General features: G+C 38.2%; 1 protein-coding gene across 1 annotated transcript in view; it reads right to left on the reverse strand.

Annotated features, from left to right (window-relative positions):
- The window catches only part of Rok (Rho associated coiled-coil containing protein kinase), a 165,688-nt gene that overhangs the window by 108,209 nt on the left and 43,571 nt on the right, over positions 1–13,908 (reverse strand). Inside the window, exons 11-14 of the mRNA XM_080277508.1 lie at positions 11,322–11,364; positions 4,516–4,734; positions 1,836–1,982; positions 1,236–1,508 (exon numbers count right to left, since the gene is read on the reverse strand). Coding sequence (XP_080133634.1) covers positions 1,236–1,508; positions 1,836–1,982; positions 4,516–4,734; positions 11,322–11,364 — 682 coding nt within the window. The remainder of the gene's footprint in view (positions 1–1,235; positions 1,509–1,835; positions 1,983–4,515; positions 4,735–11,321; positions 11,365–13,908) is intronic.

Consider the following 13,908-nt stretch of genomic DNA (forward strand, 5'->3'; position numbering starts at 1 on the left):
TCCTCATCCGATGCATAAATATCAACACCCATCATGGCAAGGTCGCTTTCCTCAGAGGAACAGACACTTTCCCCTCTCACAATTGGCAACGATGTCACCTTGACTTCTCTCCCAACTGCATTATCGCTAAGGCCTTTCCTTTTCTTGCCTCTGGACTTCATTGGTGTTAAGTCAGCAGCTGTTGGCACTCAGCTAAGGATCCAGACACAGGGAAAGCTTTTTGGCGTAGGTCTATCCATTACACAGGTACACAGGTAACTGAAGCGTGACTCAGATGCATGCAGGAGGGTTGCCAGTGGCTGCGTGTGGTGGAAATAACCTGCGAAATATTCAAACAATGCCGCAAAACACTAGTTCGTGAATACATGCTACCCGGATGTCCCCAGGCCGTCATGTATGCATGACACCCATATGCCATGGGTTAACAAGGAATACCATCTAAGGGCAAGGTTGGAACACTTAAACCTAATTATTAAAAATCAACTATCTAAAGTTACTAAAATCATAGAATGAAATCTAATATTTAAAAGGTGGTAACACAATCAATCTATAGGAAATGTCCTTTATATCTGTGCTGTAAAAAACTAATATGTTAATATACAGCCTATAGCACTGCATCATTATTCAGAGCCAGTGTGCCTGTAGAGATAATATAACTGCTCATATGTTATTATGTTTTGCTTTACTATCTATCTGTTCAATTTGTGTTGCCTCATCAAGAACATGAGGGCTCAGGGCTACGTTACTCTGCCCATACATTCAAAGTTGATGAACCGGCTACTTTCCCCTGTGTAGTTTTGTATGCGCAAAAAATTCAACCACCTACTAGACTTGACCATTTATGGTCCACACCCAAATGGAGTTCCTTAGCTCACAAGTAGCCATTTGTTGGCTTATGTATGGTTACAATTCAGTACAGTCCATGGTTTCCTTGGGTGTATAAAATCAATTCACCTATCAGTCAACATTGCATTATATGTTCATGCTTGGAGGACCACTAATCATGCTAGGATCTCAAAGTTCTTTCATCACATAGTCTTCCATGCGTCACGACCTACAGCCATTATTTAGCTCCTCCTAATCCAAAGGTCTCCACACAAAACCACACCCTCCAACTTCCTTAGTTGCCTCTGGGTACGCTTCCCTCTACATTCATACCTGTAACCCTTCTCAGCCAATCATCCTCCACCATCCTTTCACCATGCTCCAAACAAAATAAATTAAAATGGGCTCACCTTTGACTGCAGCGCCTGTACTTTGCCCTCAGCCTGAGCGACAAGGTCTGCCTGGTGTGACCGGTGTGCACGCTCCTGGTCCAATTGGGTTTGTAAATTAACTAGATCACGCTCTAGGCTGTCCCTTGCTGCCTGAACTCCTGCCAGTTTCTCCATGTACTCAGTAACTGATGCCTCACGACGCTGATTAGTAACGTTGAGTTCAGTGTTCTGTTTCCTGAGCCTTGAGTTGTTGTCAGACTCTGACTTCAGCTTCTCTTGCACTTCTTTGAGCTGTTTAAAATGCAATACATACTTGGTTAAAATTATTGTAAATTGCTGCACTTACCTAACTAAAATTCACATCTGATACATAAGTTTACATAAACAAAACTAAGTCTACTGTACCTTCAATACAAGGAAAACTGTTGTCTATGAATACACATCATATCTGTGCTATACTCATTTCCCAGATGCATTTAGGATCAAAATTTTCATCCCATACTTATTCTGTGTTTGTTTCTATAATTTGAAAATACTGCTACAGAAGCATACATAACCATACCATATGACTAATTACTGGAATAACTACCATATAATTCCAAAAGCAACAGGGCCTACCTGCTTCTCAAGGGTGTTGAGTTTCTCATGGACATGACGTGCAGAGGAGAGGTCACGAGTATGCTTGTTCTGCTCATCTTCAAGCTTCTTCTTCACCTCCTGGTAAAGACCATCTAGCTTCTTCCTACTCTCTACTTCATTGTCAGCCTGGAGGAAAATCATTACCATTCACTGACAGTATTTCCTATTCAGAGATGGGGTGAGATAGTTCATGGACCAACCAAATATGAAAAACCCAACAGTGGGAGAACTAATCAAATCCACACCCAATGAAATGGGCCACACATTTATTTACTCAGCAATCAAGTCCCCAGAATCCTGACTCCACATCACACATATAACTATTCACACATATGTGCTTCTTATTCACCATCATCATTATCATCCAGACCTCCTTTCCCACCCTAGGGCATGGTGAGGAGTAGCAACATCCAGACAGCCTAAGTTTGCCAAATTCAATAGGCCATGGTCCCATTCACTCATCATCCAAGCCCACAAAATCCTGGCTCCATCAGATAGGCCAAAAAAAAAAATTTCACCACATTCTGTAGCTTCTTATATATCTACCTGATAGAGTCAATCTGAACACTGTCACATTAAAAAGGGGTACCAAACCCCAGGTTATGTATTTCTCTGCACAAATTTCATCCGCCAACTGGGTCTCTTGCCAGTCCCTTAGCCTAACGAACTTACATACCTCTAGTCCTCACACACTTATCCACCATATCCCTCCACCTTCTTCTTGGCCTACCTCACCTCCTCCCTCCTTCAAATTCAATCAGATATATCTTTTTCACCACTCTATTGTCATCCATTCTCTCCATATGTTCAAACTATCTCAGTATACTCTCTTCAATTCTGGTGTCCATGGACTTCCTCACTCCACATACTTCACGAATCACATTATTCTATATCCTATCCACTCTCTGTATTCCTCATACATTTGACAGTAGGCCCATCTCCACTGCTCTTACTCTTGCCTTTTCAATTTCATGCCACACCATAGTCTCACATCCGTATGTCAAAGTTGACGCTAACACTCCTTCATGTAAGCCTCATGCAGCTGCAACACTCAAGCCTCTGTTTTTTATCAAGGACTTCATAGCACCAGCTACTTTTCTTCCTTGTGTCACCCTGCTTTGCACTTCTGAACATTTTCCTCTCTTTTCTGTCACCGTACCCAGGTATTTGAACTTTCATCAGTTCCAGTTTCTCCATTCACTGTAACATCACGCTGGGAGTCACCTTCTCTCTCACTAACCATCACTTTACTCTTTTCTACATTTACTCACAAAGCATGACACTCACAGACATCTACAAAACTCTGCACTTGTCTACCAAGCTCTTGTCCGGTATTTGCAAGATGAATTGCATCATCAGCATACAACAAATTTGAGATACTCCATCCATCACCATTCATTACCGATGCCATCCCTCTCTCCATTACTCGTGTTTTTACTTCTCTCATCACCCCATCCACACATATACTGGGCAACAATGGGGACATCACACAACCTTGTCGCACACTCACACTGATCGTGAACCAATCACTTAGATGTCCATTTACCCCTACACATGTCTCACTATCATCATAAAAACTCTTGACAGCACCTAGCAGCTTACCATCTACAATGTACATGAGCAAAACCTTCCACAATCCTTCTCTGTCTACTTTGTCGTATGCTTTTTCCAGGTCCATAAATGTCGTACATATCTTATACTCCTTCTCACATGCTTTCTCCACTATCTGTCTTACTGCAAATATTTGATCCACACATCCTCTGTCACTCCTAAAGCCACTCTGTTCATTACTCACTAGGACTTCTCTTACTTTCTCTATAATAAATCTTCCATACACCTTCCCTACCACACTCAACAGGCTTATGTGAAGATAATTCTTACACTCACTCTGCTCACCTTTATTTTTGTACAGCAGTACAGTCACTGCCTCTTTCTACTCTACTGGCACTGTTTCTCTCATCCATGCCTTCTTACATACCTCCAACAAGCAATTCATTCCACTCTCTCCACTAAACTTAATAATCTCTGCATACACCTCATCTTATTACACATCTGAAAGTCAATCCAATGACTTAAAAAAAAAAAAAAAAAAAAAAAAAAAAAAAAAAAAAGAGCTGGGAGGGGGAGGGAGGCATGACAAATCTTTGTCATGTGCTCCTGCATAAGAAGTTAGGTTACTTTACTGCCTATCTGAATATAGTATGCCAGTCACCATGATCAATCTATTTCACATGTTCACACAGACTAGAAGATCCAGTGCAGGAATTCCTAATGAGGTATTTAAAATACTTTTGTATCAGTCATCAATCCTTACATCATGACCATAATCACCATTATCCAGACACTTTTCCTCCTCCTCCTCCTAAAAAAAAAAAAAAAAAAAAAAAAAAAAAAAAGGGGGTGGGGTGGGGAGGTACATATGAGTCAGAGGCTGGTAAAAAGAAGCAGTGAAACTATCAAAAGCATGCCCACTGAAATCAGCCTCAATCATTCACACATCATTCAAGCCCCTTTGCTCCACAAGTCATAACATTAGCATATTTTTTCCCCCTTATAATTTTCTTTATCCTGCAGATGTGCTTCAGATACTTTTGCAAGAGTGTAACAGTTAATTAAAATGCTCAGTGTATGATTTCAAGATGCAAACAGTAAAGCTTACCTTCCGGTGTGCCTCCTTCAGGTCATGCTGAAGAAGAGCCAATTTGCGCTCTAAATCCCGCTTCTCTTGTTGTCGCTCCTGATCCTTACGCGTAAGAGCATCCAACTGGGCAAGCGTTACTCGGTACTTCCCATCCAATTCCTCCACTTGCCCCCGCTGGTAGTCCACCTCTGCACTCAGTACTGCTATCTGGTTGCTTGCCTCAGATCCATCATTTGTCTGGTGGCATGGACTTTGATGAACAGACTGAATTGAGACTGGTATCATTAACCCCTTGAATCCAGTGACATATTTCATAGTTTATTCTTGTTATCGTCAGATGAAATTACTTAGCCTGAGGAAGACTTTTCTGACTGGAGGGGTTGTATATAACCTTAACTAACCTCTTCAATACTAAAGTTAAATAAAACAACTGAATGAAACATCCGGTGGTAATGTGAGAAAAATGAAAAAGATGTCACTGGACTTCATGAAGGGAGTTACCCAACTGAAAAACATTCAGTTCCATGGCCTGTTTGCCAAGTAATTATTGTTGGAAGCAAATGTCTGGTCTATCCTGGCTTTAATAATATGGGAAGGCTCTTCAATAATACAAAGCCATTATCAACATATGGCTATATAAAACCATCTCCAAAATATAATAACCTAACAAATCATATACATATTACATATTACGTACTGTCATTACGAAAAGAGAATTACTGGGATAATTTAAAACCTGATTACAGGACATCTTAGAAAAGGAGTTCACGGAATCAAGATCTCACATTGTACTAAACTCTATTACAGTTCCAAATGAACAAATTAGTATTTTTTTTTTTTCACTGCCACATACTATTGCTTTTCTTCACCCTCTGCTTAGTGGCAAACAAGCTGGGAATAAACATAAATACTTGTCCTAATCTGCAATACAATCACTCAGTTTGACAGTATGAACTACATTCAACAAATACTTAGTATAAGGATTATGTAAATGATCTTAATGAACTGAGATTGCACCCAAGATAAATAACTTGCAAAAAGGGTGACAAACTTTTATGTAAAACATAAAATACAGAGCAGAGTTCTAAGTATAAGAATTTAAAAAATTACTTAATTCCTGCAAAAATATAGTTCTCAATGAATTATACTCATACTTGCATCATACTAACAAACAAAACAAACATGGCAACTGGAAATGTACTATAAAAGCATGAGTTAAAAAAAATACCATAAGCTCTTCCCTTAACCTCTTCAATCTGGGGATGTACTTTGCATTCTATTCTTCCTACCTCCAGATGATTCTACTAACCAGGAAGAGACGTCCTGTAGTGAAGAGATTAATGGATGGCACATCTAACCTCTGCAATTCAAAAGTCCCTCCAAAGCTCTCTCTCTCTCTCTCTCTCTAAAGATCCTTTGATAGTTGCAAGATCAAAAACTAAAGTACTTCGCCACTCTCAGGGGATTAACCCATTCTGATGCAGTGTACAGGTAACAGATGAGGCAGTTAACTGCTTCTACCCAATGACATGTTTTCATTTTACTTAGGCTACCACCAGTCAATTTATCAAGTCAGGAAAGACATCAAACTGTGAAGTAGTGAGTGAAGAATGCATCTCACCTTTCCAATTCAAAAAGTCTATAATAAGATGAATAAAAATACATGATAGTCACAAAAAAATAAATAAAAAATAATACATTGTCAGACAGAAACAGTTAAGCTCTTACAGGGCTATCAAAAGCCATAAAAAAAAATAAAAAAAAAGCCAGTAGCTGCACAAAATGCTCAAGATATATGGCACTGCCCAGCACACAATGCTTCACATATCCAGAACACTTTTTCTTCACTACTCAGCTTAGGCCAGCTTTCCCCAGGACTGGCTTGCCACAGGAAATGATGCACTCAGCCAAAAAGCCACAACTAAGATGAACACAATAGAGAAGAAAACCAAAACAAGTGGTGCTGATCATGAACGTGAAAGAGACAGCTACGTTACAAAGAGAAATCCATGTTGCCTTCGAAACAGTCTCCAGTGCGACTTTTCAAACTCTGAATGCCTCAACATGTGATTCTCATGTATACTAATGATTGAAATCACATCATAGCACCAGCAATGCATCTCAATTTATTTGAGATAATTCTCAAACCTTTAGCTGCACAAATGTGCAGCCAGTGGCATCAGCTCTACATATGAGGTACACCATCATGTGCTAAGGCCGTTTGGGATTACCAAATTGTTTTCACATTATAGAAGCATGGTGTTAGGGCAGACTGCGTTACATGTGGTAATACACAAAGCATGCATCTCTTCATAAGAAGGCTAATAACACACCAGTGGCTTCACAAGATCAAAGTTCGCGAGCTTCAATGAGTATATCTACTTTACAGGTACTTCATACTTCAAAACATATTTAGCTAACCGCTCATGTGATTGGGGACATCTCAATTGTTAGTCTAAATCTGAAGTAAAAGAGGCCTCTAAAACCAAAGAAAAGAGTATCCAATAAACAGCAACAGATTATGCTGAACTAAAAACTTATTTATGTAACAAAGTTGCTGAAAAAAAGATCAAAACACATGCTGAATTTAATTCATGCCTCAGTGATACTGGCTAGCTTTGGTGTACAATACCTTTAACAAGTCCCATATCAATGTGTTCTGTTGAAAGAATTGTTACAATTATCCAACTTTCTGGGTTAAGCAGCATTATTAGCAATAACAAGCTTTACATGGTACTGAAAAATTGCTAAATGCCATTTAACACTGATACTGACACTGAAGGGAACTTAAGCTAAAGCGTTTGTGCTTCATGCTGAAGTATCAACTGAGATATAATTATACATACAGCTGTAAGAATAAGTACATGGCAATATATAAAGAACATTTGTTTCACAATCAAGGACGTAAATGTGCAACCTTTACTAAGGTACAGTATGTGCTACTCATTATGTAAAGAAGTGCAACATTATTTTTTTATCATATTCAGAAGAACTGTTGCTAACTGGGAACTATCTGGCCTGCTTGATTTGTTATGGGAAAAGTAGAAAGGGATATGAATGAGCCAAAATTATCATTTAAGTCAGCTTACACTGCTCCGTCACTCTGTCCACCTTAATGAGAGTTCAGGTATTACAGAATTTTTTAATACAACTAGTTTTCCTTACATATTAGACATGAGAGATAACAGAATAAAGTAAAATAATGAATAATAAACTTACTGCAAATTAGTAAAACATACAAAAGCTTTTTTTGTGATTTACCAGTACATTAATACATCTCTAATTTCTCGTTATTTTGATGACAGTTTTCATATATTATATTTATCTTGATAGTGCTGCATAATAGAAAAATATTCAAGCTGCTTCTGAGAATCACTTGCAGTCAACATATTTTTATCAATATCACTATATTAAAAATATATATATAGTTTGATAAAGAGTGCTTTTAGACTAATTAAGATGATGCCACCAAACACTATTTTTTCGTTATAAAATTTAACAACTGACTTTTGTGAGGGCTTTCTAACATCTGAAATTGGGTACAAACACTTAATTCTACAATTACTGTACTAATAACTAACTTTAAAAATCTAAGCAAGGCTGAAAGCAAAACACTGATGAAGACAGGGTCAAAGGTGCAAGGTAACCATACCTACTTCAACTACATATGCTGGCTCATAAGCTATCACAAAGGCAATTTATTTAAAGAATACTGGGCTGTTCACCATTAAAAAAAATAATTTGAAGGGATCAAACAATATGGGAAAAAGGAACACAAGTGGAAACTGCAAAATGGAGGTATGGGATGATACAACCAAATTCTCTTTATCAAGGAAACAATGTACATAATGAAGTGACTTTCTTGGGATTTGTGGTTATGATCTGATGAGAGAGATCCTTCAACTGAGACACTACGTAGCTAGAATATCCAAGTGCTCAACATGTAGAAGTGAGAAGAAAACTAATCTGTTGTATTAATTATTCAACTGAGGAAAGTTGTAGCTACAATATCTCAATGCTCAACATAGAGAAGATGGAAACTTGTCTGATATACCAGTGTACCTTATATTGTAAAGCTAAAGTCATTCCTCTACCCACTTGATAGCTATTTCATAAATTACTGTCCTGAAACAAACAATTCAGTAACATTTCAAACTTTGAAAAGACTGATTGCAATCATGGCCATTTCAAATTGAAGTACAGTAGTTCAATTACTATCTTCAGCTATAATTGAGATCTAAATGCGATACAGTAAGTCTATAATTTTACCCTTTTTTACTTTCCATTTTGCCTGATGTGCATATTAATTTACAGAAAAACTACAAAGTTCCATTGCTACCTATAAAGAAGACTTGCCAGTTTTCCCCAATTTACAGTATTAACTGATTAGAAAAAAAAAAAAAAATCCAAGACTTTTGGAACATATCGACATATAAGACACACTTAATGTGGTGTACCAACTTGTAAGTGCAGTGCAAAATAATTTGTCAGTAATTTCAATCCCTCTCACAGTTGAAGTACTGCCTTTAATAAAGTATTGTAAAGGTTTTATTTATATATTCCAGTTCAAAGCCCAGCAGTCTTCCTGCATACTAAACACCTTCAACTGTCACCACCTAGACACTAATGCCCACTGTCAATACTTCTGAAATGCAAAGTCTGTCTCATTCAGGACTGGTGTGATATTATTAGCTGGGGTATTTTTATGACACGTTGATGGGTTATGTGAATAGTCAGTTAAAATCATTATAATGATAATCAAATTCCTAAAGTCATCCCTGACCCAGCCTGACATTGATCTCATGTCCTTCTGAAATGCAGTCCAACACACTACCATTAGAAAACCACCATACTGGTTACCTGGCAAATGATTTTGCGACACCTGCATTGGGATATACCTGCCACACCACAAACTTGCGGGGTTCCATGAACCTTAACCTACTGTGCTTAGATATAACTGTTAATACTTGTTAAATTATGTGACATCTATTACATACATATGACAGTATGTTATTTCAAAAACATGCAAAAAATGCAACCTATACCATATACAGTATTTCCTCGTATTTTGACACATTTTACTTCGACACCTCGTTTTTCGCGCTAGAAAAAAATTTCCAAGTTGTTTTACACTTTGCTAGTTTCCCCGCACTTCGACGCTTCCAGCCGGCAGCCGACACTCAGCAAACGACGCATACCGATGCTCAGTCTAGGCACTGTCCATTTCTCTATGCAATGGTTTTCCATGATCTTTATACAGCACATCCAGCGGGGCAGTACAGTAGACACACGTGAGTTTGTTATTGTTTATGATCGTAACGTACGATCTTCAGCCATGTCGTGAATACAAAGCAGGTCCAGCGGGGCAGTAGACACACATGAGTTTGTTATTGTTTATGATCGTAATCGATGTTCAACCGTGTTGTGCTACTATTTCTTAACGAAGAATCGTTACATGTTTCTCATAACACTATTCATTTTTGTTTTGATGGACAAACACATGAAACGGATGTAAAATGAAGCTTACTGATATTTAAGGAAGGAAAGAACAATAACCGTCCCAATACAGAGATGGCAGACTCAGCCCACCAATTTTTGGTTCTATTTGACTATATTACAGCCTCTCTTCCTTGTAGCAGTGAGTAAAATAATGTTGTTAATATTTCTCCCTTTCTTTTAGCGACAAAGAGGGCACATTATATGACTGGGGTTTAGTTGACCAACTTTGATATCGAAAATCAAATAATCAGGTGAAAAGTGGCAGTTTTTCCTTGGCTAGTGACACTGGGAACTAGCCCATCCACCCTCAACACACCTTCACTTGCCACTCAAGCCAGTCTTCACTTTATTTCTGGTAAGGATTTTTGGTGTTGCAGCTCTTCATAACAGTTTTAATGTCTTTTCAGGTTCATGTTTAATGCGTTATGCTGTTTTAGTACTAGTAAACACTCTTCATTTAATTTTGGGTAGGGCCTATTTGGTGCTATAGTACTTCTGATAAGGTAGGTACATGTCCCACCGGAACGCTCCTCTGTTTTTCCCACTGATTCTTAACTTCACGCTTTGACATTTCATGTTTCGCTAGGTTTTGGCAGAACATCCAACCCGCGAAAAATGAGGAAATACTGTAAATAGCAAAGTACATGTTCAATATACTGTATTGCTACTCCTCACCCTGTCCTAGGGTGGGAAAGGAGGTCTGTATGAAGATGATGATGATGTGCTCTGATTTTTTGAAAGTATGATACAAAGGATAAGTTTGGATTATAGTACACCAATGTTTCATAAATCTTCCAAAGTTCACCTTTAATGATTTTCTTTTTTTAATTTACTAAAACTGCATCTATAAGCAACGATAAATTAATCAAACTGGATACAAAAGAAACTGTGTCTGCATGTAGCATGCAACTATTTTGAAATGAAAATAGTGTATTACCAAATACTTGCACTTCTCCATAACACAATTATTCATTAAATATCCTAAAGTTATGATCTTTCTTACTATATTATTACAATGGAGATGGAAATGTGACAGGCTAATTCAACAGTCCCTCTCTCTCTCTCAAACAAAACTACGCAAGATATTAGTGAAACTACTACTATACCAAGAATGCCCAACATGTTGCTGCACATTTCAGGTGTTACTACCGACTCCTACCATGTGCATATTGGTATGTCAACTCAACCCTTCTTTAGAGAATACTATCATCAAAGACAATGCACAACAAGTTATAAAACAATGAATATAAAAAACTCTAATACTACTACTATACCAGTAACACTATTGAGAAAACTGGGAAGTTAACAAAGCAAAAGATGCTTACCAGATTTCTCTTCCCATCTGGTTTGTCCAATGCACTTAGTAATCTGGAAAGATTAAAATGCTATCAACAATTTTAGAATATCATACATGCACTCATAATACTGCTCCTCTATCTAACAATTCCTATATATCAATCCTTCACCATTACCTTATAAATGAAACCTCTAGCTGAAGCCATGACTTCTCAAAAGATAGCATATTTTTATATACTGTTTTTCTTTGCATGTGGCATGTGTTAGGAATGTAATGCTGTATGGAACTGAGACCTGGGCAGTAAAGGAAGAGTATATTCGCTGGCTCAAATGTACAAAAACAACAATGATTAGATGGATGTGTAGTGTGTCCTTGAATGCAAGGCCTGGGGGGGGGGGGGCTATGATTACAACTGAAGAGTTGAGAAGAAGAATGGGTCTGGAGAGTATAGATGTTGTAATGAGGAGGGTTTGGGCACGTGAGAGGATGGAAGATAATAAGCATATGCGGAAGGTGAGAAGTGTGAACTTAGGGGGTAGAGTTGTAAGAAGCAGATCGAAAGTGACCTCGGACGAGGTCATCCATTGTCACGTCAAGGATAGGGGACTGAATAGGGAGGCAGCTAGAGATCAAGCAGTATTGAGAACTGCCATTAGGTGACCAAGGCCGATGTATGCAGGCACGTTGGAGTATTTCTAAATAATACGATACAGTAAACATTATAAGAAAATGCTGTAACATCTTGGAAGCAATGCCTGATTTATTAATGAGAACTACAATTAGTGATATCTGTAACCAAAGCTTGTTATTTATGACAAAAGCAAGTGCTTGGACAAGCTACCAGGGTAGGAACACAAAAGGTAAGAGGGATCATGAGTGTTACTGTCAAGCACATAGGTGACTGGTGGTAAATATGATAGTAAGATACAGACAATAGTTTTACACTTAACCCTCTTACACAACCATCTCTGAAATTTTCTTTTCGCAACTGGTACTGAATGAGGATGTTGCATTTGGGACCACAAATAGTTTACGTAAGTCAGTCAGTTTTTATTCCCCCAGCATCCAGCTCCAAGAAACAGTAAGTTAGTGATCCTTGGTATAAAAGCAAGACTACACTTGACCCTCCACTTCCCGGACTAAAAAGGGGAGAGACCAGTCTGGGAACCCCAAAAGTCCGGGAATCTCAAAAGTCTGGACCCACACACCATTCCCCAGACTTTTACCATACTTTGTCCGAATTCTCCAATATTGTCCGGCAATTACTGTATTCCGGTATTCTTGAGCATTCTGGAATGTAGGCTAACTATACCAACATAACTAATATACACAGTACATAAACTAATAACAATGACACAATAACAGTACTATTGACACAATAGCGGTACTTTGCTAGCTACAACCCTAAGAATGGTTGGTTAGACAGTTGTTGACGAGAATGTGGAGGATATGATAAAAAATCTGAAAGATGAGGAAAAAGAGGAAAATGAACAAGGAATGGAACACAACAAGCTGAGCCAACCACTCATCAGCTGACTGAGATACAAACATGCAATCACCCAATGTGATCTCGATCTTGGACCGAATCAACAATTTTAATTGGAAAATATTTTAAGATTTATCACCATATAGGTTTGCATACCTAATTATCAGAAGTCCAGTAAAAATTTGAGCTTAATTTAATTATTAACCTGCCTCGTGCCGGCTATTTTTGGCCCTGTGGGTCACCCCAGTGCCGGCCTTTTTTTTTTTTTTTTTTTTTTTTTGCTAAAATGATAGATTTTGCCATTAAAATGCTCACTGAGGCTCGGAAATGTGTTTTATTGAGTCCTGCATACTCGTGTACAGGTATAGCCGCTCTCTCACACTCACCACCTACTTGAGAGAAAGCCATTTTCTATGTAAGGTATACTCAGGCATTTATGCTGGAAAGGTATGGCATTGTTCAGTACACTTTTCTGATTATTTATTACTTCAGCATCTATCACAATTTGCATGTCTTTCTCACTGTGAATGCATTATCTTACACTTACTTGAAGACAGGTACAATCTGACTTCATTACATACAGTCCTGGCACTTACAAGAAGGTATTTACAACTTGACTTCATTATATAGTCCTTACAGTTACAAGAAAATATTTACAACTTACACTTACATAAAAATATTTAAAAAATACCTTCACTATGTACAGCACTGGGTACGGCACACAGGCAGAGTGAGGCAGAGCATGTGTGAGGGGGGGAGCGAGTGAGTGTATGGCCTTGACAGATTGGGGGATTGTAGAGGAACAGTTACCATACATGCCTGCCAATTTTTACCCGCGAATCTTGAAAAATGCAGTCACAGTGAATTTTTTTATTGTAAACCATTTTAAAACGGCACTGGCACTGGCCGTGGAATTACAGTAAGACCTCACTATAACGGACTAATTGGGACCCAAACCATTCCGAAAAATGCGAAATTACAAAAAAAGCAACATCCGGACTTCCCCCTGCTATTCCTGACTTTTTCCGATATATCAGACATTAGTCTGGATCGCATGAACGGTATTTAAACTGTTCTGACTACCACTGCAGTACTGTACTGTGTTATAACTTCATTAATCAAATGGTAT

This window comes from Coenobita brevimanus, chromosome 70 (assembly GCF_032717465.1).
Source record: "Coenobita brevimanus isolate Jiangsu-jjx chromosome 70, ASM3271746v2, whole genome shotgun sequence".
Lineage (NCBI taxonomy): Eukaryota > Metazoa > Arthropoda > Malacostraca > Decapoda > Coenobitidae > Coenobita > Coenobita brevimanus.